The 22,164-nt window shown below is 39.6% G+C and overlaps 1 protein-coding gene across 1 annotated transcript; it reads right to left on the bottom strand.

The window, feature by feature from the left end:
- Positions 1-1,641: 1,641 nt before the first annotated feature.
- ncaph (non-SMC condensin I complex, subunit H) lies at positions 1,642-16,532 on the bottom strand. Its single transcript, XM_030059188.1, has 18 exons — positions 16,425-16,532; positions 15,225-15,447; positions 14,445-14,535; positions 14,052-14,144; positions 13,313-13,430; positions 12,553-12,701; positions 11,897-12,086; positions 11,424-11,506; positions 10,795-11,000; positions 9,265-9,410; positions 8,625-8,731; positions 5,933-6,052; positions 5,162-5,269; positions 4,141-4,284; positions 3,653-3,763; positions 2,960-3,036; positions 2,363-2,438; positions 1,642-1,942 (listed from the first exon to the last, which is right to left on the bottom strand). The coding sequence occupies exons 2-18, from the start codon at positions 15,440-15,442 to the stop codon at positions 1,883-1,885; spliced, it is 2,097 nt and encodes a 698-aa protein (XP_029915048.1). The 5' UTR covers positions 15,443-15,447; positions 16,425-16,532; the 3' UTR covers positions 1,642-1,882.
- Positions 16,533-22,164: the final 5,632 nt, after the last annotated feature.

The following is a 22,164-nucleotide window of genomic DNA, read 5'->3' as shown; positions in this document are numbered from 1 at the left end:
GTTTCCCCAGCGCCAGACAAACACATGAAAATGACATGAACGTCATCTCATTTGCTGATTTTTGGTCGATGATGTATGCTGTTTAGGCCAGATTGTCAAGGCTGGAATGAAAATTTGCATATTCTGTGCACTCTATGGCGCAATTGTAGTGAAACACCATTAAAATGCCATTTAAGAAGATTTAATCACAGAGACCCATAGAGGGATGTGCTGTTCTTGATTTTGTACTGAATTCTTAAACATTCCACACTGTGCATGGGGAGATAATGGGGAGGAACGAAAAACCTCTGATTACATTAATAGTCGTTATTTTGCATTCTGGGGACCTCCTACATGTATGATCCTATTGAGAGAATGCAAAATAACGACTATTAATGTTTTGAACCCCCAACTTGACTTTCATGAAGCCCCAGACCTCCACTGAAGTTATCAGGCCTTCAGGACTCGGATATGAGAAGACATTTTGGTTTGTGTTAGTTATGAAATCGTCTGGGTGTCATGGGGCCCACTTGTCACATTCAAAGTGGTGAAAACATAATGGCAAAATAATAACTCATACATATTTTTGTGTTGAGGCAATGTCTAGTGAATTAACCCTTTAAAACGTTAGCATATTCACTTGATTTCTTTCAATAACATGAAAAAATCTTAAAAATTAGCAAAACTTAAAAAGAAAGACACACTATTTGTAATGATCGTAATTACATATTAATAAACACCAGATCAGCGATGCTGGAGCAACATCAGATTTCCTTTGTTTAAATTATGACCAATTAAACCATTTGTCACTTTGAGGATCCACCCCACAAGCCCCTAAAGGGCTCCAGAAGGTCCCCAGGCCCCTCTTTGAAAACCACTGCACTAGTCCATTGGATTTCTTGAACTTGTCTCTGTGCTGAATGAGAAGCTCCTCCCTGCCCAGCAACTGCGACAGTGCCGCAGTGACAGTCCCACCCAGCCTGCAGCTTCACACTCAACCAACCGGTCTCACCTGTCAGGGAAGGTGCTGAGGCTAAAAAAAACCCCGTTGTTCACTACCTGCTCTGTGATGTCAGTCAGCCGCTGCAGTCAGCTCACAATCACAAGCAGGGACAGATAAATGACGTGATAAAGCGCATACACCTTGGAAAACCAGGGAGACCTGATCAGCACCGCTGAGTGTTTCAAAAATAGGCATTTGACCTAGAATGATTCAGGTTTTTGAAAGCTATTCAGATTATTTTTGGACTGCAGTTACCAGTGGCCAGTATTTTGCACCAATATTTGTGCACTCCAGTATCTTTCTATATCTATATGTGTATATATATGAAAAAGTAAAACAAAAATTTATAAAATTCATTTCTCCTGATTGTTGTATGGTGAGTAAAACCTCTTTCACAGACCATGTGATGGTGAATTACTCCACTGAAACACAAGACAATCAGTGCTAATGATGAGGTTAACAGCTTCTTATAGACAGGGAGTGTTGTACTGATAAAAAAAGAAAAAGAAATAATCAAGCTTCCATCATATCACCGTGGCACTAAATTTTGATAAAAGAGTATTATTAGGCCTGATATGTCAGTCTAACCCCAGCTGATGTTATTTTGGGTGAACATCTTCACCAAGACTGTACTTCTATATACATACACAGTACACAAATTCTGTAGAAAAGCCTTTATTTCTTTTGATAATGTACATTTGCTGAGAGGATGAGGTGGAGCATTTGAGTTATCTACACAAAAGGAAAAGCAGAAAAGTGTAGAGTAAAAGGAAAGTTAAGAAACAAAAGTTCAGATACTTAAAAGAATAAAAACTACATAAGACTTATACACAGTAAAAAGGGAGAGAATAAGAGAAAAACAATAGCAACCACTCTCTGTATTCAATTATGTAGCTCTTCTCAGAGACCTTGTCTGATGATGATGTCTGACATGTCGTCAACCTTCACCAGCTCCAAATTCTGTTGAAAAATCGAACACAAATGTAATACATTTTCCTCACTAGAATAAATGTGTATGTGACTACCTATCAGTGAGCTTAGTTAAGAATTCCTATATTTGGAATACATTTACATTGTGGATTAGGATAACGTTGATCAGACTAAGCTTTAGGCTAAAAATGTCTTATTTATTTCCATTTCAAAAGTCCTTGTTTTTATCAAACTCTAGTTATTTGGCTTTTTGGATTGTATTTTATGTGATGTACTGGCTGGGAAATATGAGCCATCTTGGACACAACACTTTAAAACTGAAGATTAGTTTTCACAGCAGATATTGGGAGTGCAGCTACAAATTTGATGCACATCAGCACTGTGCAGCATTTCCCTCTACACCTTTCTGAAATACACCAAGCCTTGAGGTCTGAGATACGTGTCACTCACCTTTTCGTTGGCGAGGTGAAGCAGGGCGACAAATGCCAGAGGCACGGACAGGTTCTGTGCCATTGTGTTGGGCAGCCTGGACCGACACAAGAGGAGGGTTAGAAATATGAGAGACAGCCCGAGGTTTGTGTTCCATAATTTATAGCATCACACCCTGGTGCTTTTAGATGTTTGGAGTTTTCCTGCTCGCTGGGTTCACTGCAGGGGTTTCAGTGATGCATATCTGCCAGGCTAATGAAAGTCTATGACATGTACACCCACATGAATATTTTGGTTCACACACCACCAACCACACCTAAACATCCTCCAGTTAAAAAAAAAAAAAAAAAAAAACCTTTTCCACCCATAAAGCTTCATTTTGACTGGATTTGGACATTTCGGTTCGGGATCAACATGACTTTTTTTTTTTTTTTGCCAGACTCTTCACAATCTGGAAATGATCAAATATGTATTTTCCCATGTTTCCAAACCCTGAGCCCATCAAAGACAGTCAACATAGGTGCAAAAAAATCCATTTATATATAGCAGCCTTCAACACTGACGGTCATTATTCCTATTCCTCATTTCTGCTGTTCCATGGAGGAGTTCTGCTGGTACCTTTGTAGAAGCGTCTCTGTGGTCTCACTGAAGACTTTCTCCCCAGGTACCTCTGATGTCTCCAAGGTCTCAGCCTTCTGCAGGAAACATGGATGGATGAGTAATAAAACAGACTCAGACACACAGAAACAAACATAAAAACACACCAATGGCAAATTAACAGCCAAATGCTGCTTCAGTCTCTTGTCAACATCAAACATTTTTCAATTGGCCTCCAATAGGGTGTCACAATATACAGGGACTGACAATAATCGTGGCATTTTAAAAACTAAATACCGATGTTAATAACACACATATATTATGTATAGAATCCAGCACCTGTTAAATCATTTGTTTCTTTCTTTTCTTGCTTTGTCTTCTTCCCCAAACACCACACAAATGCACAGATACACACCCCATGACCAGAATGAGTGTAATTCATTTGCCAAGAGACAAAATACAGAATAAACAGATGAAATTTGATAGCATCATTATATATTCTTTTTATTTATTTCAAATTTGTATTCATATTGTGACTGTTATCGTGAATTCCGTAGGCCATTATAGTCATGTGGAGAAAATGTGACATTTTGGCAGCCCTCGTCTAAAACATAGCTGGCTGGTCAATTAGGAAAAAACAGCTGGTGAATTCAGGCATTTGACAATAATTGTGCTTTGCAGACAAAAGCTACCTGCTAGGATTTTCAAACGTACCTCTGAGGGTTTTTCTGGGCTTTCAGTCAAAAGAGTCCACATGCTGTTCTTCAGTCTCTTCATGTCCATTTTCTTGGCTGTCTTGGCATAGTTGATTTCAATCTTGTTGACCTGTAGGAACAGATCAAATCTTAAAAAAACAGACCATACCTGTGTTTCTGAATGTTTGGCCATATTACAAAAAATATGCACCTTTTAGTTTCATTTCACCAGCAGTGATCCAGCAGTCTGTCTAGAGAAAGCTGGCCTCAACTGCACAGCTCCCCATTCTCTACCAGATACTAAGGAGAAATCTGTGTCTGGGAATTATTCAGTATACTGACATCATGCCACATGATTTTTTGGTAAAAAAGTCCTTCAAAACTTAAAAAAAATCCCACGAGTGATCTCAAGTTGTCACCTGAGGCCACTAAAGTGCAAAAGGTGCCAACAGCTTTGATGCAGTAGAAATTTTACCAGAAGCCACATAAATGAGCTCTGTGTCTCACCCTGTGTGGCTCGGGCACCAGATCGTCCTCCCCATAGGTGGAGATTCCTTCTGGGTCTTGCAAGGAAAGAGGTAAGTTGTCAACTGAGGGCTGGGTGTCGTCTGAACCAGCAAACCCTTCAACATCATCGTCACTGTCACCACCCTGGACAGGAAGACAGAAAAACAGTCATCTAAAAGGATGAAAATCTGAAGCACGGTAGCTACAATCTTTGCCACTCAAGTTCCACAACTGTATTTGTTAGCATTTCTCTTCAAATGTTTCTACTATAATCCTCCCTACAAACTGTATCTTGTGTCCTCCAGCAAAAAAAATGACCTTGACTGTGAATCATTTCCTTTGCTGCAATTTTTCACACAGCATCAACAATCCTTGACTTCTATTCACAAAGAACTTCTGTCTATCCCATCTTGGATTTGTTTTTTGTTTTTTTTAAAGTAGATATATTATTGGAAATGTATTTATTTACCAATAAATAGACATGTCTGACAAAACTGAAATTGTTTTTAAGTAACTTACAAACTACAACTATGTACTGTGGGGCTGTGTGAAGTCTCTGTACTTGTTTAATAGCATCTTTGAATACCCCAAAACTTGTGGCTTGATAACTACAGCCTACCTGGCAATTTGTTATTGGAGTTATCTGGCTTATTATCCTTTCCAAGTTACTATATCTACCACTTGCCAAGTTTGAGTTTGATTAAACTGATTATCATGAAAATAACAAGAAATTCTAACATTATGGAGCAGAAGAACAATGTCAGTGATGCAGTAGAAAGCAGTGATTTCAATGAAATCACCCAGATGAAGAATTTCACTGCATTTTCATTCCACATAATGATAAACTGAAACTAAAATCATTTGAGTATGCTGCAAGATCACATTTGACCGCTGCAAACGGCGGTCAAAGCTGTAAGAGCAGTGCAACCTTACCTGCTAAATCACGCTAGGCTGCTGTGGACAGAAATGTCAGATAGATGGTGAAAATATAAAATCTAAGTTAAAAAGGTACATTTCAGACCTGAAGACCAGGGCAGAAGTTGGCTGTGTCGTTGGCGTTGTTGTAGTCGTAGTCGCCGATGCCTTCTCCTAACTCGCCAGACAACCTCTTTTGGCCTTCTTGACTCAACTAGGATCAACATAACAAAAATAACTGTATTACAGTCATTATACTTATTCTTATTAATAGAAATTAAAAGTTTGAGATCATTTAAAATCCCACTGAGTATTGTACCACCGAGTACCACTGACAGCAAGGAAGCATAATTTTATTTTCTGGATGCCACACAACCAACATTATGTATTTCCATTGATATAGGCAGATAACAGGGTGACTGTAATACATTTCAAATTTTGTGCAAAATTAAACACAGCATAAAAGAAAGTGTTTTCAGGTATTTGCCCAAGAAATCTGAACCTTTGTCCCCATCAAGAGCTGTTATTGCATTTTTCTATGTATGTGTGGTGATTACCAAGAATGTGTGAACTAATATCAACACTAATATCAACCACTACCGGACTAAAATAGGGCATTAATTTGGGGATAATCAGATACTATAATCTGATACAAGGATCCACATGACCTGGAGTAAACTTGATTTTCTGTTATTTCACTCACTCAAGGACATTAGACTTCTAAAATGTAAATCACCATTTACGCCCAGTGAATGCACATCTCTATTAATGAGTAAAAGTAATGGATAGAACAGGTACTCTTTATCAGCACTGGTGTGTCTTGAACTTTGACCTCCTGCACCAGCTGTGCCTGCTGAGCTGAGCAGTGAAGCCTTACCGTGCTGGAGGGTTTCAGGCTGAGTTGGGACAGGGTCTCAGGTGGGAACTGGAAGTCTGCTGGTAGAGTGGTTTTCTTGTTACTGGCACTGAGGGCAGACTTGCTGTTAGTGGTGGCAGCCTGCAGGGAGGGGGTAGGGGGCAATGGCAGATACAATACTGTCAATTATATGAAGACTGTGCAAGGATCCTACAGTTTCCATTTCACAATGTTCTCAATGTTTTTTTGAGTGGGTTTGGAGAATTTGGTGTTCAAAATCCTTACAGACTCTCATTTATGCCATATCACAGTTAATTAAACATGCTTTACTACTACCTAAATCGCATATTCATAGTGATTCAACACTGAATATTAATGGGCCACCTGTACAGTATAATACAACCCAATACAACTGTTCTACCAGAAAGTTTCATTTTCTGCTGCCTATAATGCTCAGGTTTTCTTGTTGTCACAGTAATAGGTGTTCATTCACTTCTATGTTTGGCATTGAGCCCATAGTTAGTGCTGCTGTTGGACTGGACTGCATTTTATTGAGAGCTGTTTCCACTATTCTGTCCCCCTCATGTATATAAATAGGGAGGACAAAAAATCAAAAACACCTCTAAATATAAATTAGTCCAGCATAAGACCTCTGCAAACTACAACTGAATAATAAATAAAGAATTAAATTTACACATTCTCCACAATGTCAACAAAAACTGAACATTATAAACTTTTTTAAAAGGTAGAATTTATGGAAGAGCTGTTGCAGTGAACTACATTAGACTGTACAGGTGGACCGGATAAAGTGGCCACTGAGTGTATTTTATTATGCATTATCATTATTTGAATGAGGATTGATACTGCATAATTTGATCAAATGAGCAATTACAGCAGCATAATTACTCTTGAAATTGTTTTATAACTGGCCAATAGCAGGTGGCATAAATGATTGTAATCTGAGATAAACCTGAATAATCTGATCCATTTTATAATGTGCTCATTTTGGTACACTGTTAACTAAAACCAAGCCATGATTTCTTACATCACAAATTGGGGCGATTGTGACCTGAACTAGCTGCATTTAAAAAAAAAAAAAAAAAATGTGCTGAATGCTGTGCTGCTATGGCAATGCCTCCAAAATGTACCACCCGATAGCCTGAGTGCTTTTTCATTGCACTGGATGACACATGGTGAGACAGAGCACAGCGCGGCTCCATTGTCGGGTGTCAAAACACTGTGAAGGAAAACAGCCAGACTGAACTGCAGAATACAAAGCCTGTCTAGCTAAGCGAAGAATTCATTCTAAAATAAAATATCCACTTTTTGGACTGTGACACCTGCTGACAAAATGACTGATGGTATGAAAAGTAAAAGTGACTCAAGACAACAATTTATCAGTAGGGTTAGACAGATACTGGTTTGGTATTTGGCAGATTTCAGACTTTGCTAACTCACCTAAAACAAGTACATCAGCACTGCTTTCAGTGGAGAGGTTTAGCTTCCTATAATGGTCTAAAAGTACTTTCAGATTTTTTTGTGATTTCTGTAAAACACTAGGGAGAAAAATGGAATATTGGAATTCTAGTTTTTTTTTTTTTTTTTTTTTTTTTACCTCGGAGAAGAGAAGATGTTCTTATGTCATCTGGACGTGGGTTGGGGATATAGAAAAAAAATCTGACACTGACCAGAAAACAATACTTTTCAAAGTATGCAGCACACCGCTTCCCATGTCACACTCCAATACAACAAACCTCCTCTTCCACTTACAGAAGAACCAAGAAAGGCAGAAAACAAACCTCAGTTCTGTTAAGTGTCACTTCCAAGTAAGGAGAAAACAGAGAGTGCTTTTCATTTGTATAGTTTCCCCCCCCCCATCAGTTACAGGAAACTTAATATAGTCATATTTATGTTGTTATAAACATATGAAATCATAGTGATAGATGATTGTTTGTATCACACAGCCCTAAATTTAAAATGTACTAAATATAAGCACAAAGTACAGCCCATTGGTAGCTTCAATCCAAAAATATCAGACTCAGCCTTCCCAAACATAGTTATTAGTTATTTTGAACGCCTTAGTCATATTCATAACGAGTTTTTGCTACAGATATGAGTAAATTTGATGACATTTAAGAGAATTTTTAACAAACTGCTGCAGTTGTTAACTTGATGAACCTATGAACTGTTATTAAAACAGTTACCTCTAGGTTAGATAGCAAGACATTACTGTAATAAATATCGCAATTAGCATTCTCCCAGATGCCTTGGGACTAGGATTTTGTTGAATTTCTCTCTAAAGTCATCTGGTGTCAAGTATAAAATGAGCAGAGTAAGCCTAAAAAAGGCATTTTCCCAACAGGTAAATGTAGCAGGTCTAAGTATAAAGGCAGTATTTGGTTCAGTGGTGGACTTCAGTTTGTTACGTATTAACTCTGATGCAGAAGTAATTAATTTTGGCAAAGATAGATTATGAATAGAATTAGATGAAATGTTTATGTTGTAATTATACCTCATAAATTCAAATTTAAGACTACTTAATGACTTTATCTGGAAATGGAATTTAGGACATCTTAAGACTTCTAAGGATCTGTAGACACCCTATTTCAAATCCTGAACAATGAGCATCAGGCAACATTTTGAGAGGGTAACACTTTTTTTCTTCCCTAAGCAGCTACATAGCATTTCGGAATAGTGAAAAAAAGCTTTTTACTCTGGTAGTGCGGAAGTAGGTGTCAAAGTTGACATCATCGTTGAAGTCTATTTCAAAGGTCTTCTTGGGTTTCCTTTTACGTGTCTCCTTGTCCGGCAAATGGTCCACTAGGGGAAATAAACCATATGAAAACAGACAGACAGAGAGATGAGTGCACTCTGCAGTCATTACACCACCGGAAAAACCCCACTGAAACTGTAATTTACCCAATTTCCCTCAAAACAAAACAAAGAATAAACCTAATGTGTAGACATGATGTTGTTAGTATCATTTGGCATCCAAAGAAAAAAAGTCAAATTACCCCAGCAAACCAGAATTCCAGAATTTCCCTGGTTGGGATCAATAAAGTATATCTATCTATCTATCTATCTATCTATCTATCTAAACACCTTATACAGCCACATAGGAGACAAACTGTATAATCTGATAAATAAGTGCCAGAATAGTTATATGGCAATAAATAAACGGAATCTGGTCATTTTGGGTTTTAGCCTTGTTTTTGTCATAAGAAAATTTCAGGCAATGGCCTGTTTTACATTCATACACAGATTCACAACAGAAACTTTCCTTTCACAGGCCAGCCTCTTTAACCTCTTCTACGCCATTATTAATTATAACATAAACCATCAATTAAACTCACATTTGTGCTTTGGTTTGAACTGCCAGTAGCCGGGCCCGGCCCATGTGGCCATGGTCCTGGGGCTGAAGTAGGAGTACTCCCTGGGCTGAGAGGATAGCTGCAGACACATGGTGGCAATGTCTGCCTCCCCAATGGGAATCACGTCCCTGGAGAATATCACACCAACACAAGACAAAGTTAACACCAACCTACGCAGAGAGATGAACGTCATAAAGTTCCTTATTAAAGTCACTGTGACTGAAAAAGTTAGGTTTTACGTTGTCAGCATGTTCTCGTCAATTAACTGCTACCTTGCTTGGTGATAATGAACAATCCAATTACTCTTCCCCTCAATTACATAACTAATGTGTTTCAAAGTTGTCGGCTTAAGTAGGACGTCAGGAGTAGAGATCATTTTCTATCTGGGGCATAACGGTTTCTGTTCGCTCACATTTGGTTCAGATAGCGTTAATGAGCACTCACTAAATGGCAGAGTGACATATAACTCCAGGAGTGAAATAAGTAGAACTAAATGAAACGGGGAAAAAAGAAAGCTGAAGCTCCATCAGAAACTTCTCCCCAGTGTATGCTGGGATAAGTTCCAGCCCCTGTGATCAAGACAGATGCACAGGAAAATGAATCAATCAGAAACTCATTGCTGAAATTCTTTGTTTTACAGACATCTAACTATCGCCTGTGCTTTGTATCATTGACTTTTTATTTGACAAGGAAATGGCAGTCAAATGGGGATTTACCATCTTCTAAAGGCAGCAGCGCAATTTAAATGAGGGATAACCTGCAAGAAATCAGCTGGACTCATCCAGCACACAAATATGTGTGTACTTGCTGTAAAAAACAGGTTGATTTCCAATATTTACACACTGTCACACTGCCTGTCACAACAGCACCAATGGCATTAGGCGGAGTGACGCTGTCTAAAGAGAAACTTTCATTCTCCATTTGGTTTGCAGTTTGGGCAAAACAATTTCAGATAAACATTTTGTATGTAACATTCAAAGCATGAATCCAGAACTATGGCTGAGATGCATTCAAACAAAGACACATAGCAAAACAAGACATTTTAGATGACAATGCACTAGAGGCTGCTCATCATGAAACACAAATGTGTGTATCTGAATGTTGATATCACCAGATGCTTTCACTTTATAATATTAGTTTTGGCAGAGTGGAAAAGCTACAAGTGTTTAGGCTGTGGGATACACAATCTTTCCACTGAAACCCTGAAAAATCATAATGTAATGAAGCATCTTCATGTGTATTTGTGTGAAATCTGTAAGATAATGTATTAGAATAAATTCATGCCAAATTCAAGTTCATGGCTTTTCTAATATAAATACCATGAAACTGATCAATTCTACAATAAATGCATAAGCAAACTGCACCACATGTCACACTGTATATCAGAGGCAGAAGCCCAAATTGGCCTCATTCTGTATATTGATTTACTACGACCAATCTTCCTGTCAGAAGCCCACTTCTAATATCTGGGCTGCTGACATGACTTAAAATACCCAGATAGTCTGTTCTCACCGTCCTTTGCTGGGACCAGAAGCCTCACAGCCTTCCTTGTACTCCTTGGGCCCATCCGCACATTCACCCTGTCCCTCCTCGTAGTCAGCATCAAAATCCTGGCCAAAGTCCTGGCAGTCGTCGTCCTCAGGCTCTGGCTCTGGTGCGGCGTTCAAATCAAACACATGTTCACCCTGCTTCATCTTCTCCAGCAGCTGGTTCATGGTCTGCAGGAGGACAGACACCAAGCCTGGCTCAGAAAGTCATTATTTTTAGAGCCTGCTTGAAATAAGATAGCTTATCTCAAGGGGATCGTCCTAATGAATACACTTCTATCATCATCATCATCATCATCATCACTGTAATTAATATTGTTGTAATCGATCATCAATTTGAGTCGAGAAGCTTTTTGAACAACATAATCATTGTTGTAACCCTGCACTGATACACAAATACCAACATCAATATTTTAGGGTTGAAGCCACCTGTCTCAGGTAATTCCAAAGCCCAATTAAAGGCCAAGATTGACCCAACACATCGCAAACCCATCAGTCTATACCCACAATCAACTATCCCCACAGGGAGTCCCATTATATTCCAAAATAGTGAGTGTGGTTGGGGAGGTGCAGTCGTTGTGTGGCTGCTCTGACCTGCTCAGGGTTCCAGCTGGTGAAGGAGAAGTCCTGCAGTGAGGGGCAGATAGAGCTTTTCTCCTGAGAGCGCTGCAGACCACCTGGTAGAAACGCACCAGAGAAGGACAAGAATTAGCATTTCTTCTGTTTAGGCAGAGTGATAGACACAAAGACATGGCACAAAATTGTCAGACAAATACTCATCACACACCCACTGTAAACAGTATACCATCAACCCAGATTCTTTTAACCACAGTTTCTATTTTGTGAAGCCACAATGACAGCAATTAATAAATTAATCAATCATATTTTAGAACATAATTAGAGACAGGTGGCAAAATATAGAAATACAGTGCAAAAAGTGCATAATATATTAACTGTCTTGTACAGTTGAAATGAGTTGAAACTGAAAAATTCAGAAGACATTGCTTCTCATGCTCAAGTCAGACTCAAAAAGACTATAAATCAAAGGTGGTGAAAGTGTGCCTTACCCATAAATGGTGATGCAGGGACTTGCTGTGGGGGTGGGGGGGTGTAGGAGGGTCTAGACTGGAGCAGGGTCAGGTGGGAGGGGAAGAGCAGCTCACAGCGACTGTCCTCACTGAAGAGGACCGACAGGAAGACACCTGCCGTGCTGCTCTCATCGAAAGACGAGGCCATCCTCTGAAACATGGGGTCCACCTGAAGGAGAAGGGAAGGACTTTTGAACTTGTTCAAAGACATTAATACCTTAAAAAAAAGTTGAGAAAAACAGAAGGTCGCAGGTAACTTGGCAAGGACACAGTCTTTCAGCCAGATGCTTGATCATGTTCCTTTGTTTAGAATGGGTTGATGTTGCATGATTGCTTTATTGTAAAGTTATGAAAGCACTTTATTTTGGATTTTGTATCTGTAAATAAATTCAATTGTCTTCATTTTTGCATCAACAAACCTTTGGTCACTGAACTTTTTCACATATGTGTCAGGATTAATGCAAATGTCAATTTTCCACTGTGACTAAGGGATGTTAAGTTATGACAAGCTGTGTGGTCTATTGTCCTTTATGAGCATGGACATCTCTTGGGCATTAAAGGTGGAAAAAAATTGTTTTTAGTATTTTGGTAATGTGTGAACACGCTGTGTTGTCCAACACGAGCTGCAAACATACCTCACACTTCCTCTCAGACTCGGAGCTGTTGATGTTGCCCAGGTTCTGCTCCACAGTCTTCTTTGGAGGTCTCTTCTTCTTTGGCTGTTTGGCGGCCAGTTCCTCCACTGCGCTTCCCTCCACTTCTCCCCCCGCCCCTGGACCATGTTCTTTATGCACACGCACAGTGAAGAACACAGAAACAGCAACAAAATTGGATACTTTGTCACAACGATTACTTTGTTGTATTTACTGTATGTCTACCGTTGCTGCTCTGCATGTCAGTATGTAAAAAAAAAAGACGGTTGTGGCCAGTGTTGTTTGGCTGTGTTTTGTTGCTTCATGCTGCCTGCATGGCTATATATACTGAAATTGTGTGTTGCTGCTGTATTATTGTATTGATGTTTTACTGTTTTCTGTTGCTCTGCATGGCCCGTGTTCTGTCTTGAGAATTCTTGTTTGTTGCTCTTTGTTGTTGTCTTCATTTTTCATTTCATTCATTATTTTATTACTTTATAGGTTTCAAAAAAAGCGCGCCAAAAGGACTTCAGCTGAAAATACACTGGCACATTTACAGAAACCTTGATTAATGTGTGCTGTCCTTAAAAATAAATAAAATGAAATGAAATGGATGGGCCAGGTCTCAGACCCTTGGCTCTCAACAGGATTACCTTTAATGAAAGAATGGCTGGAAAAAACCCTCCTTGCTCTAACTAAATGTACATATCATGAATAAAACATACACAGGGAAGTGAATGAGTCACACAGCTGATGCTCTAACCTTCTCCAGGCTTTGTTTCAGATCCCAAGCCACCTAGCACCCTATAGGCATCAGCATGAACGGCGTCCACCCTGACAGCATAAATCTTGGTGCTTGCATCCAAAGTGCCAGCTGCCACCTTGATGAAAACACACACAGATACGTTAAGGGATCAGTGTACCTAACTTTCATACAGGGTTTTTAAACCCGTTGTGTGGATCAAATTCAATTTCATTCAACTTTCATTTAATGTCTTTTTTAGTAGTACAGCCAAAGCTATGCTGTGGGTCTTCTGTAACCACAAATCTCAAGTTTAAACCAGTCAAATCTAAGACATTTTAAGACCTCTTAAAAGTATGCAATGAAAAACTGCAGAGGGAAATGAAGACCATTTAGACTCATAATTTCATAGGCAAGTCCAACACACAAATTAATTACATGCTTATTCAATGTGTTGTCCACTGGGTCCAAAGTCAGTCAACCCTCAGCAATTTTGCATAGCGCATCACCAATACCTCTGAAGATAAAGTACAAGACCTTTCCACTGCTTACTGCACTGGTTCCTCATCTGGGAAACAGCACACTGGAATATTATAAGACTGATTGATATTTCAAAGTGTTCCATGATTATAAAGTGAAACAGGTAACCGGACTGAAGAGGCAGAATGCCAAGACATTAAATAGAAAGATCAAAAGACTCAGATTTGCTGCACCAAGGAAGTTATCCAGGATAAAAACAAAAACACAGATAAATGTGTACCTTGAAGTTTGTGAGCTCAGAGTCCTTCTGTTTGAGAATATCAGCCATGTAATCAATCAGATGCAAACCAAAGGCATTTTTTGTGGTAATTTTCTACAAAAAAGGAGGGGAAAAACATTAGTCTCCAGTTCTTCTTTCAGTGTACCTCTTAACTTGTAAAGCAACAGTATTTCAAACATACTTTAAATGTAATAAGCAAAGAGGAACAATGATGACACATTGATAGCATAATGAACACAATGATCAAAGATACAATTTACAAAGCGTGTGAGAACTCTATGATCATAAAGATAAGTAACTTGAAACATCTACATTTTGTGCAGAAGCAATCCCCGCGATTCCAGACTTTTCAAAAACAAAGTGTTTGGATATACATGACACATCTGCACTTACATTCTCCGTGGAGAGTTTGATGCAAGTCGAGTAATGCTCTGAAATCTGTGCATTTGACAATTTAGGCACAGCAGCAGGAGTCCCAGAGGCACTGCACACAAACACAGAGAACTGGCAATTAGTCCTTGAGATCAACATACATACTATAAACGTGTATAAAAGACTTGAACTGATAAAGGATTTTCAATGCTGATTCTCAAAGTTTTGTAGAGATAACCGAATCATCTCCAAGGTGGAAAAGCCTCTAAAAGACCATTTACTGTAGACAGTCACTAAAATGCTTCACTGAATCCATTCCATTCCATCTTCCGCCGCTTATCCGGGGCCGGGATAATTAAATTCTTTCAAGATTAGCAGCTCTATAAGGCAGGGTGACTCATCCATTCAATAGTATGGAAACTCTGAGACACATAAAAGCCTTTAAATGAGGAGCTAATTAATAATAATAAATAAACAAATGGCAAATGAATGAAAACAATATACAAGGAAAACTAAAATCTACTGCACTTTTTAAAACAGATTGCCAACCCTGATGTACTTCCGATCAGACTTGACAGAATAACTTTTCCATCAGCCATTTGAAATACTAAAATGAGATTCACCAGCTCTAGTCAGGGAAGAACTTCCACTATGATAGCTGTCAACAATGCAAGCTTTATTTTTTAAATAAAAGCTAATATCTTCAAACTGGGTCAGACTGAACCAGTCCCAGCACCACAGATGAAGCAGAAGATGGTTTTGTTAGAGGGCTGAGGAGGTTCCCCGACCCTCACAGCCTACCTGTGGGATGCTGACTCATTGAGAGAGGAGTCAGTAGCTGTCTGGAGGTCAATGACGCGGGACCTTCGCCGCTGGCGCCTCTCCTGTTCGTCATCGTTGCCAGGGAAGGCTGCCAGCAGTGGGGTGCTGCAGGCTGCAGGGGACAGACCCTTGTTCTTCAGGGACGAAGATGCCCACCCAGGACGCACCCGGGACATGGGTGTGGAGGCCGCACTCATCTTAACTAGAGAGAAACACATAACAATTCAAAACAGTTGGGATGTGATTTCACTTAAGTAAAACACATTTTTTGGACATATGTTCTAGTCAAATATCCTTGTACTCTGACAGTGAACCCATATAGAAAAATGCATTACATGTAAACTGTATTCAGATTTTTTAGAAATATGTTCTAACATATCCCCAAACTTAAACTACAATAACAGTATAAATGTAAATACATTCATGTGAACTTATTTCAGATACAGTACAGAGATACAGTATGTTAACAGTATGAGAAGAAAGCATTCCATGTGTCCACAATATATTTTGAACTATGTCACTTATGTACAAATTCATTTGCTGGACGATTTCTTGATATTTTTACGTAAAAACTGTCTGCAGGACCAGGCAAAAATTGTGGACAATAATTCAATACACCAAGACTAGGAAAGAAAATGCCTGCTCATAACTCGAACTTTTACCATCAAAACACACAGCGTTAGCCACGTTGTGTCACCCAATTCTAATAGCTGACATGTTGTTGAAGTCAATACTTCTTGGTGGATTATGTTCATGCCAACAAGTGGAGCTGGCGGATCACAAAAAGTCTTGGACCTTATATATGTTTCCACAGGAGAGAACGGCGTGTCCCGGCTGACACAGTTGCCACATGTAAACAAAAGCCAGTAGAGCCGTAACAGGCGTTTTAAAAGAGCTCGTTTAGAGAGCAAATTTTAGGTATATTCATACAGCATATCTACCTCATACTCGACACAAACAAAAGCAACTTTGCTGAACATCGGCAAGTTTAAATTTGGATAGCGTTAACTTTAGCTACATGTATGCTAACTGTTATCCTAACAATTGGAGAGGTTAGCATTGCTACCGTTACAATTAACACAGATAACGTTATATCGTATCTCGCTAAATACAAAACAACTTCCCGACTTGTGTTTATCAGCGACAACTCAAACAAGCTACTTGTCTGATACACCTTACCTCCAAATATGTTAAAAACGCCACTCTTCTTTATTTGTGGTCGGTCGGAAAAGGTGAGACTTCAGTTCTATTTCCTGTTCGCCTTTTGAATTTTTGCGCCGAACGGTTTACGTAACGCGAGGAACGTCATGACGCAAAGCCACGCCCCTCCTTGTGAACATCTGCGGTGTTGTGCATGATCTGTTCTAGAGTGACGATTTCACTTAAGATTTTACCCATCTCAAGTTAATACAGTGATCATTTTATTGTGGTAACTTGAACGAGAACATCGAGCTTGCTGTTACATACACCGGGCCCTCCTGCGGGCCACCGCTATCAGACTAACACAACGGGTTAAAGTCTTCTTGTCTTGTCCAGGCCAACAAGTTAAAAAAAAAACAAACAAAAAAAAAAAAAACTCTTTTTGCTCCTGAACCATAAGAGTATCATGCATAGTGGGATTGTTCTCATTACAAGCCCATAACATTTCTCCTCTGTGTCACAGTGTGAACCCTGACTTTGGTTGCACATGCATGCACATTCACAAATTGCAACTCAGATCTTGAATCTGAGTAATGTCAAAATGAACCAATGAAATTGTGATCACAAACAGGGTATGCCTGTTCTTACTGAAGGTTGGTGGGCAGCAGGGTGGTCCAGTTCTAGACAGGTTTAGCTGGACAGCATGGGATGAGGCCCTGGGCTGGCAAGCATCTGTCCCGATCAAGTGTCCTGGGATTTCTCCAGCCTCAGGGATGCTGGTGTTCACCTATCCTGACTTCTGAAGAATTATAATTATTTCATTCACTCCATCGTTATCTCCTGACATACAACATAAACAGAGTGCAGATCTGCAATAAATCTTGTCAAGCAATAAGAAAATCTCTGCAGATGAAAATCCCTGAAACAAAATCCAATCCAGTGATGGTGTGTAACTGACTTCAGCCTCTTTGACACCAATTATTACTGTCCTGGGGCATCTACTGGTAAATAAATTTCTCCAGCTAAAATATGTATACAATTAAATTTGCTTAGAGAGGGAAGGAGCTGGCAAGAAAAAAAAACTAAGCTGCTCACTAGATGGCACTGAAGAATAAGAGACCCAAATTACAGGCCAGTTTATGGCCACAGCACTATTTTCACATTGCTGAGGGTTTCTGAGTTCACATATTTAATTATCATGCACAGTTGTAACAAAAAGGTTGGAAAAAAGCAACAACTGCAACAATCATTTATCATATGCAGTGGTCATCAAGGAAGCTAGGAGTGCATGGCTTTAAGGCTCAGCAGTTATCTACTGTATACAATGCCCATCGATGATGCATCATAAAAAAAGAAAAAGGAAAAATAAATGGTTTAGCATTCAGATAGTTCCTTCCACTGTCCCAACTGCCATCAACAAGGCTGAGGCTGAACATTGCATTCTTTTATTTAGATTTAGTTTTATTTAAATTATGCAAGTTTTTTTTTTTTTTTTTTTTTTTGTTTATAGCGAAAATGACTATGTTATCCTTTGAGTCAAGAAAAGCCAAAGGATCAACTCTTGTGTCAATTCTTTAAAAAAAACAAAAAAACAGCCCAATAACAAGCATCATCCTAGTTAAAAAAAAAAAAAATCACTGTAAAATAGTGGCTCATAGTGTGTATACTAAATAGATAGAAAATAGAGTAAATAGAGTTTGTTTAATCTCATTCAGTTTCACAGAAAGATTCCCATAAGGTGTATAGTATGCCTCTATGAATTTATCATGGGATTCCTGTGATCTTCTGTAAGGGCAAGTCAACCTGTACCCACAAGAGCACAGACTCCTAAAAAATGGTGTTTTCCTGCTTTCACATCAGGCACGATGCCATCAAATAAACCTTTGCTTATTGACTGCTGTGCATCAGCTCAGTCTTTTTGTTATGGACTGACTATTTGTGCCCTGCCTTTCATGTAAATGTAGACCTCATTCAGTTGATTTTTATGCCTGGAGAAAGTGCCATATCAAACTGTCACATGCGTATTAACAGACACTGAGCAAGTGATGAGAGTGTGCGGGAAGCCTCATTCTTTTTTTAACAGCCAGGCGTTAGCCAAGATAATGAATGCGTTTTAATTTTCTAAGGGCAGAGAGTGCCTAAGCCTGTGGATGTACATTTCTCTCTCTCCACTTGCCTCTCACCTCTACATGGTGATCAAACTAAAGCGGTGCTCCTTTTCAGTGCACGTTTTCAAGTCTTTCTCAAGTCGTCATGTCAGTGTAAATTATGGTCACCATGTGTTGAGCGAGACAAGTCATCAAAATTCTGACTACAGCCCAAGTCATGTGGTTTAGGTCTTCATCTCTGCTTCACAGCCTGTAGCTGCTCGATGAAACTTCTTTTAATTTGATGCTGACTGCACACCAAGCTCCGCAGAGCACCGCACCACAGAGGAGGAGATTCATGTAAAATCTTTGACCAAGGTCCAATGCTTTTGCTCACCACACTGGTCTTGGTATGTATATGATGTATAATTTTCCTTCTTCTGACATTAGGGTTTGCTGCACTGGGTATGCATTCTGAATATAACAAAGGAAGCCATTCTCATTTATGTTACCACAGCAACGGCAAAAGATGCATGGATTTTGGAAAATACTCTTGGACTGTGGTCTTGGTCATGTCCTCGTCTCTACAGCGCTGTTCTTCACTACAACTCCGCCAGACACCCTGTGTGTGTATATATTTATGGAGCACTGTATAATCTCGTTAATGCATCCAAAGAGAAGCACTTCATTGTGATATGTGGTTATGCCAATGTACTAAAATAAACCTGGCGTGTATGTGTGTACGTCTGTTTATGTGAGGCTGCACTATATTTAAAACCATGCATTCAAATACAAACCCACAGCAGTGCCCTGAAAAATAGATTGCATTTATCTCTGCAGCAGAATCACGTTTGTTTGATTGAACCATGGCTGCCTGATTGATTTTCCCTGGCTGGTCACTGATGAGAGATGACAGTAATTAGGAAATGCTTCCACTTCCCCGTGCCTTCTGTGCATCTCTGCATCCCTATTTCCTTATTAAGGACTTTATGTTGTAACACTGTATACTCACAGCCTGAGGTTACTTTTAACCCTGAGCTAATACATATATGTGAGTGAGTTTAACCCCTTTTCAAAAAGGCACTGTTATTCCAGGATTTTTCATACATACATACATTATATCATGGGCTCCAAAGCACTCCAGAGTTCAATGCATTTTAAATGTGGTGGTCTGCAGCAGGAATCAAAGCCTGCATCCCAGTAAGTGCTCCACAGGCCCGTCACACCCAATGCTAAGGCACTGCAAATAAGCGCTTGCAAGCTGGGGTTAATGGGGCACTTAACTTTGAGCAAAGTCAAAAAAAATATACCGAGCAAGAATTTGGGGGACTTTGCTGTGCTGGGTCATTAGTTTCATCTGCCTGGCACAGGCGAGGACAGGCTCAAATCCAAGTCAACACGGTGGAAGATTTATGTCTTGTGCTGGTCCAATGCTTTTAATGAAATTACAAATGTGCACACACAAACACCGTGCCTGGATGGTGTGGAAAGATAGAACAAAGAGAGACCAGAGCAGTTTACTCAGGTCAAATAACAGTGTCCTCACTGTTTGTTTTAACAAGCTGGGAATGTGTGATGGACAAGGAGTGAGAGGGGAGCATGTCTTTAAGAATAAATGGAAAAAGAATTCACATTATCATATAATATCAATTCACTCCTAATACTGGGAATGGTTCTCTTTCCGTTGATTGATTTTGCTGCAATAATGTGAGCTTGTGAGCTAGCAATTGGTGAGGTATTTGGTGAGGTGACCATCACTGTCTTGAAATCACAACAGATTTGTGCTCTAGCTAATGAATCTAATAGAAGCAAGTGTTGCTGGTGGCCAGTTGATTATGTGATCAGTGGTGTTTGGAGAATATCAAAAGTAATGCGCTACACAGCAATGCCACTGCCATTAAAAGTCCCTCGCTATGTTGGAGAAGTTCAGTGAGACTAATGGTAGAAGGCCTTTGTCGGGCCTTGCCTTGCGTGGGGTGATTATTCTTACCACCTGCTGTATGTTCAAACACTTTTGTCAGTGCATTACATAGCCTTCCACAGACCGTAATGATCTCTGCTGGGTAATAACAGGCCTTTTAATCCTCAAAGTCAAAATACTTGCACAGTCTTAACGTTGAGTTCATCTCTACCATTAGTATTTAGTGGCTGAGCTAAGCACAAGGAAAATCAGTTATCCAATCAAATTCACACAAGTGTTCAGATTAGTCTTCATAAGCTCATTCACTGTTGATTTCATGCCACGCTATGCTGCAGCTCCCTCCAGCAGCCCAGCATCCTTCTGTGATCATACCGGATCATGTTGGATAGCTATGATTTCACCTGTGCTGTGATTGTTATGATTTATTATGCAGGGGGATTATTGCTTCAGCAGATTGCTCATGTTGCAAGGAATCCCAGAGATCCCTCAAGCAGAGCCCATGTCCACCAAGTATAACTGTATTACCAGTTTCAATAATTGGTGAATTCCTTGATCTAAGTGTCTGTGATTCAAGTAAACCTTAGTAGGCCTACTTGTCACCCCAAAAACTGCACAACAGTTGCCATTTGATAATCTGCCCTGCTGGGTAGTTAGCTAATTAAACAACAACAACAACAACAACAACTTTTCATTCAGATTAACTCTGCTACAACTCAGAATGCTGTAATAGACATACTGTAGGCTGAGGGGCAAGATACTTTCCTATTTTTCTGTGCCATAGAAAAATGAATTTGAAAACAAACTTATCAAACTTTTTTTTTTTTTTTTTTTTAACTTACTTTGAAAAGGTCTATGCCTACATTATTATTTTTTCAGGTATTTTCTTTTGACTAGCCTTAGTATATTCAGACATTATTTCCACACAGACAGTTTTACATTCAACATCTGGAATGGGGATAGATGTAGTTGCTGGGAGGTTCTGTCACATTACTCCAACATTGTTGGTGTGAAAATGATTTGCACCTCTAGTGCAGTGGCTCTTTTCTTGGAGCGAATGTTTTAAACACAGGCAAGCCCATATTTGCAGATGGTCAAAAAAATTTCAAATAGTGTCTTTGAAACGTACAGGTGGTCTTGCTGTTTCTCATTTTTCAAGTGAAACTGTCACAGTGGCAAAGCTTCTATAAAAGCTGTTTACTCTTGGGGCGAGAGATATAGCGTAAATGCTAATTCCCCTGACCGCTGCTGTGTTACTGTCCTCTGCTGTGTCACCTTTTTATCTGAAACAGCTGAGGCCTGGGATTGTCTGCTAGCCCACTGAGAGGACTGGTCGACCTGGAGAGATGGCAACACCAGTGGCTCTGTGGAGCTCATTTTTGGAGCCAGCATGTCTCTTTCTCTCTTTCTCTCTTTCTCTCTCTCTCTGTCTCGTCTCTCTCTCTCTCTCTCATACACACACACACACACACACACACACCACGCGTACGAGGACTCTTTCATACGATGCAATATATTTCCACATTAGTATTTATGAAGTGTTTACTTGGAAGGCCACTCTAATCAATGAAAAACTAAGTGACTTATACGTAATGCATAACATCCATTTATACATTTTGCCGTATACCGGGGGGAAGCTGAGGGCACACTGTGGTGGCCCCAGTTTGTCGTCTCAGCTCCATCCCAGGAACCCCAAAGTGATTCCATGAATACTGATGGCTCATATCAGAAAAGCAGATGGTCAGACTCCAAACACTGATTCCATTTTTCAACC

The sequence above is a fragment of the Myripristis murdjan genome, chromosome 9, assembly GCF_902150065.1.
Source record: "Myripristis murdjan chromosome 9, fMyrMur1.1, whole genome shotgun sequence".
In the NCBI taxonomy this organism is placed as follows: Eukaryota; Metazoa; Chordata; class Actinopteri; order Holocentriformes; family Holocentridae; genus Myripristis; species Myripristis murdjan.
The sequence above is the reverse complement of the archived record's forward strand: the minus strand, read 5'-3'. Positions and strand labels throughout refer to the sequence as shown.

What these genes read in the sequence shown, in the direction of transcription:
- ncaph (XM_030059188.1), bottom strand. Translation starts at nt 15,442, where the DNA reads ATGAGTGCGGCCTCCACACCCATGTCCCGGGTGCGTCCTGGGTGGGCA. An exon ending in GCCTGAAACCCTCCAGCACG is followed by an intron (nt 5,270 to 5,932) that starts GTAAGGCTTCAC and finishes TGTTGATCCTAG; the next exon opens with TTGAGTCAAGAAGGCCAAAA. An exon ending in TTCACCTCGCCAACGAAAAG is followed by an intron (nt 1,943 to 2,362) that starts GTGAGTGACACG and finishes ATTTTTCAACAG; the next exon opens with AATTTGGAGCTGGTGAAGGT.